The sequence below is a fragment of the Larus michahellis genome, chromosome 2 (assembly GCF_964199755.1).
Source record: "Larus michahellis chromosome 2, bLarMic1.1, whole genome shotgun sequence".
Lineage (NCBI taxonomy): Eukaryota > Metazoa > Chordata > Aves > Charadriiformes > Laridae > Larus > Larus michahellis.
Genome location: NC_133897.1, coordinates 50,698,325 through 50,703,393, shown reverse-complemented (window position 1 = coordinate 50,703,393; position 5,069 = coordinate 50,698,325). Strand labels below are relative to the sequence as shown.

The 5,069-nt window shown below is 40.9% G+C and overlaps 1 protein-coding gene across 1 annotated transcript; it reads right to left on the bottom strand.

The window, feature by feature from the left end:
- Window positions 1-325: 325 nt before the first annotated feature.
- On the bottom strand, window positions 326-4,118 carry CCR4 (C-C motif chemokine receptor 4). The gene is made up of 3 exons (XM_074575278.1): window positions 4,069-4,118; window positions 3,395-3,518; window positions 326-2,186 (listed from the first exon to the last, which is right to left on the bottom strand). Exon 3 carries the CDS (start codon window positions 2,167-2,169, stop codon window positions 1,093-1,095), a length of 1,077 nt encoding a protein of 358 aa, XP_074431379.1. The 5' UTR covers window positions 2,170-2,186; window positions 3,395-3,518; window positions 4,069-4,118; the 3' UTR covers window positions 326-1,092.
- Between the last annotated feature and the right edge of the window lie 951 nt (window positions 4,119-5,069).

Genomic DNA, 5,069 nt, shown 5'->3' with positions numbered 1-5,069 from the left:
AAAATCTAAACATTGCTGGGTGAATATCCTTCCTGTTCCAGATCTCTGATTAATATCATGTAGATCTGCAAGCGGCTACTGGGGCATCATACTCTTCACATTTTGCTGTTATCAAATGCCAGGATTCTTTATGTGGTTTCTAAGTTATGACAGACCTTTGCTACACAATCTCTGTTTTTACTTTCTTTTCGTTTGCCAGATATGTCTCCAATGAATGAAAATTGAGTTTTGGGGTTAAGTACTTTTGGAACAAAGAACATTCTCTTTAAAAGATATACTTTCAATCAAGATGCTTCAAATTTATTCACACATGCTGGAAAATAAATGCTTTAAAACACTTTTATTCAAAAATATTTTAAACTTTTTCTATGTTAATTAAAATACAGAATTGCTATCCTGAATTACAGAGATAAGGTAATTCAAAATGTCTATATATACACCTACACATAGGTATATATGGCAATTTGGATACCTAAGAGAAAACATGTCTATAATGCCATGTAATGCATTTGCTTTGCGTCTTCGTGCACATGAAGAATGTATTTTGTGTCCTTTTTCTTAACGGCAGAGGGTGCATCCTCTCCCCGAGATGAAAGATTTTACAGTAGCAGGTACTGTTAATAGCTCGCTAAGAGTCAGAGCAAACAAGCTCTACTCAGATCAACTGTAGAATAAAAAAATATGGTAACAACCATCCCTCTTGAATAAATGAATATATTTTCCAAATGCATGTGCTGAGGACAAGCAGCTGTCTCTCCTCTGCCCCTCCATGCAGGCCAACCTCTGTCTTGGTGCTGGTGGAAAAAGAAGCAACAGGGCACAGTGCTTTGCGGAGAACTGAGGCTGCTGTTACATCCGAGCAGTGATTTGTAATCACAGCAGATAAAACATGCACGTCCATCTCCCACGTTTCACATCTAGGACACCTTCTGTCATAATATTTAGAAAATCTAGAGGCAGAAGTAAAAGCTGAAGTAAGTAATTATCCGGCACTAGCTTATCGTTAAATGCATGTGCATTTGCTTAGCTTTTCAAAGTTCCTGCTTTTGTCAGTTTGCTCGCTGGTCAGTTCAGCGGTTGGTCTGAAACACGTTACAGAGCGTCTTGATCCCCCGTGGATTGTGTGTGGAATGAACTGGTAGATTCAGTGTGGTAAGTGATGTGAACCCCACACCACTTGCAGATATCTCCGGGTAACCGCCAGTTCTTAAAGAGCATCTTCACGTACTTCTTAAATTTTTCCCCCATGAAGAAGTAGATGACTGGATTGAGGCAACAGTGAAAAAGGCCAAGGATTTCTGTTACCTGGAGAGCATAGTCCAGACTCCTGCTCACTTGACAGTCTCTAATGACTCCCGTAATTTCCAGCAGTTGTAAGAAAATAACAATGTTGTAAGGGGTCCAAAAGAAGAAAAACACAATCATGACAGCAAAGATCATCCTCACAGCCTTATTCTTTTTCTCATTTCTACAGTGAGCTAATGTTTTAATGATCATGGAGTAGCAAAATGTCATAACTATAAAAGGGATTAGGAGCCCTAAAATGTTGATTTCCAAAGTGGAAAAAAGTTTCCATGTCGTGAAATTGCCTGGATATCTCGGCTTGCAGGTAGTATGGTTATGTTCGTTAAAAGATTCTCTAAATACAAGTTCTGGAACTGAGGCTGAAAGAGCTACTAGCCATACAATAAGGCTAGTAATCAAGCCGTGGAAGGCAGTCCTTGCTTTCAAGGAAAACACTGCACGAACAATTGCCAGGTATCTGTCTATGCTCATAAGCATAATAAAAAATATCCCACTATAAAACCCAACCAGGTAGATCCACGAAATGACTTTACACCAGGGAGTTCCAAAAACCCATTGGTCTATCGTGAAATAAGACCAGAACGGCAAGGACAAAACAAAGAGCAGATCTGAGATGGCGAGGTTTAGTAGGTACACATCAGTCATGCTCTTCAGCCTCTTGTATTTGAAGAGGACCACAATGACCAGAATGTTTCCCGTGAGCCCGACCAGGAACACTAGGGTATACAGAACAGGTAGGAAGGAGGCTGCAAACCTCTTGACGCTTTCCTTACTGCATGGTTTTGGAGCATCGTTATAATTATCGTAATAGTCATATAAGGTTGAGGTTTCAACTTCAAAGGGCTCTGTACTTGAAGAACTCATGTTTTTTTCCCCAGTTCCTGAGAAGGAAAGAATATAAAAATGTCAGTGACTTTCAGTCCGTGAAGACTGTGTGGTTAGTCCACAAACCTGAATCACTAGCAATGACTAACTTGCAGTTCCAGCACACTTCTCATTACAGGTTCTCAAAGACAATTTAAGCATTATGGGATGCATATGCACACTTGCAAAATGTACTGTCCTTAACACGCATATGCTCGATCCTTGGAAAACTCTGCAACTTGGATGTCAAGCACATGGAAGACTGTTCAGATGGCGGAAAGGAAAGCAAATAAGAATGAAAGATATGGACCACAGATACCAAATCAGACATATAAATCCTGTGTGGAATAAGGTAAAAAGCAAAGCCTCTGTTCATAGCAGTTCAGGATTCCACCCACCTTTCCAGTCAGGCAAACATCACCGCAAGAAGACAGTAATACAAATGCATCTGACTCTTCCTTCTAATGAAATTACGCTTACTGAAAGCTGACATGAGTTTTCAGTAAGCGCTGTCTTCAGTAGCTAAATGAATAACAGGAATTTGTCATTTTCGTAGGTATGCCCTTTTCTAATAGGCAGAGACAGAATTTTAAGTGATGTTACTTCAAGGTAAGTAACTTGGACACAGTGCAAATATATTACTGGGTGTATTTACATCACAGCAAGTGTGATTTTTTTTAGCCTAACATACTAGAATTCTTCTGAGTTATGTCCTTCCCCTTTGTCTTTATTTTTATGAATGGAGAGCAGAAGAAAAGTGAGTATCATTGCTTTATTTGTCTTTGCACTGTATGTTGCTGCTACATAACAAGGAACGTTGACTAGCATTAATGTGCCCCCGGCTGTGTATAGCCCTAGGCATGACACCTCTCCACCCTACAGTTCTGTTCCATTATAGATGGAGAGGAATTTAATCAGAATTACAGGTCACAGGGACAAAACTGTTTGACACCAGTGGTCTAGAGACGACAGCTTTGCAACAAGTGCACCTAGACATACCTGAATCTAACCTAGCTTCAGCATAATATACTTAAATGTTTAAAACTGAAAACATACGCTCGCCTAACGCACATGCACCCACTTCTGACGATGCGTGAGTTCTTAAAACTGCTTTAAAAATTGCCTAAATGGCAGCAAAAGGTAAATGAAAAAGCATTACAGTCACACACATAGTGAGTATACATGATACACAACTGTTTCAGCAACTGCATTTTGCGAATTTTACCTTTTCTCCTCCTTTCTTCTCAGATGATGTGAAGAAGCTTCTTTGCTCTAAGGGTGCAGAATCACTTGCTTCTCACCAGGTAGCTCTGTCAGGGAGGCGCTGCCTACACAGCAGTATCCAGCAGCTGCAAAAAACAGATGTCACAAGGTAGCTGTGTCTCTTAACGGAAACTTCGTACTTCCTTACAGATTGTATCACAAGTGGTTCTCTCCTCGATGCTCATCAGAGATGATCCTTTAAACTCAGAAATAAAATTAGACACATCTTATAATGTGTGAGCAAATGCAAAGTTTCCACTGAGAGCCTGATCACTGAGTTAAAGCAGCTTCATCTTACCCAATAAAAGTAGATGCCACTAAGCAGCTCTCATTCAGCAGAATCCTTGTTCTTTCTTATGGGTTGTAAAATGCATCTTAATCTCAGAAAAAAATAATCAAGGGATCATCTGTAGTGAGCGGAGAGGAGGAAAGCACTTGGGGTGTGTGTGGGAGGTGTGTTTCTCGTCCATCTCTGCCAGATAACTAATTTTGCAACTTATGGTATGTAATTGTAGAAGAAATGAGCCGTATAGATTTAGTGTAGGGAAGGCTCCTTTTATTCATTATTTATTTGATCTTCCGAACTCCTACTTACCTTGCTAAGAAAAGAAATGAAGGCATATTGATTCACGCTACCTTTTTGCTTGATGTCTCCTGTAGCGGGTTTTGTGTACAGCAAATCTACGTCCTACCACTGACAACAAACGGTAATAGTGGTCAAAATATCAAATAAGAAGTAGGATGTGTACATGTGTGTGTGGTGTAAGGGCAGAGGGTGTGGAGGTTTACCATGGTTCTTGTCGCAGCAGGAAGCTCTGCAGCTTCTATGAATTTCTCCTGAATGCGGTGGGCCCTATCTGTCTTTTGCGGGATCCTGGGGTGGGAGAAAAGAGCACAGAGGACATGTGCTAGCCAAATGGGATGGTTTTGAGTCCTGCCAGTAGAACAGCTGTGCTAGCAGCTGGCAAGTGCTGCTCTCCTCTATGTCCCAGAAGAGGCCAGCCAAGCAGAAGTAAAAGCCGTTTCTCAACAGGAGAGGCTGCTTGCTTGTTAGCAGGAGGAACTGAAGAGTCACTAAGAGAAGCAGAAACAAGAAAGCTACAGGAGATGGTTGGGAGGGTAGGAAGGGGTCATAGATCTCAGTCCAGGAGAAGTGATAGGTCATCTAGGTTGACCTCCTGTATTATTCCAGACACAGGTATATCTTTTCTTTCAGTTATGCTATTTACTGCTACCCTGTATGCCTCTGACATTGTTACTTTGCCCAATAACTTACATTTGGCTGAAGCGTTTCTTCCAGAAAAGCTTGATGTGAAGACAGCATGAGATGTCTTCATGTTTTCATGTTTCACCAGAATAAAGTACTTGTATGAGAATTAGCTTCTCAGTTGTCTTTCACAAGCTGCATCTGTGGAGATTTTTAAATCTGTCACTGGGAGACATCCCTCTGGTACTTGTTATTGCTCAGCAGATCATGTAAGTCTTCTCTTCAGTTTACTTGCAGTCCGTTAAAAATGCGAACATCAGGTGAGCAGGCAACACTGTGGTACCAGTTTCATCATCTCTGTTCGCAGAAACTAGAAGCTGTTCCTCTTGCTGTTCTTTTGTCCATGTGAGGGCCTCATTAATCTCTTCTT

What these genes read in the sequence shown, in the direction of transcription:
- CCR4 (XM_074575278.1), bottom strand. Translation starts at nt 2,169, where the DNA reads ATGAGTTCTTCAAGTACAGAGCCCTTTGAAGTTGAAACCTCAACCTTA.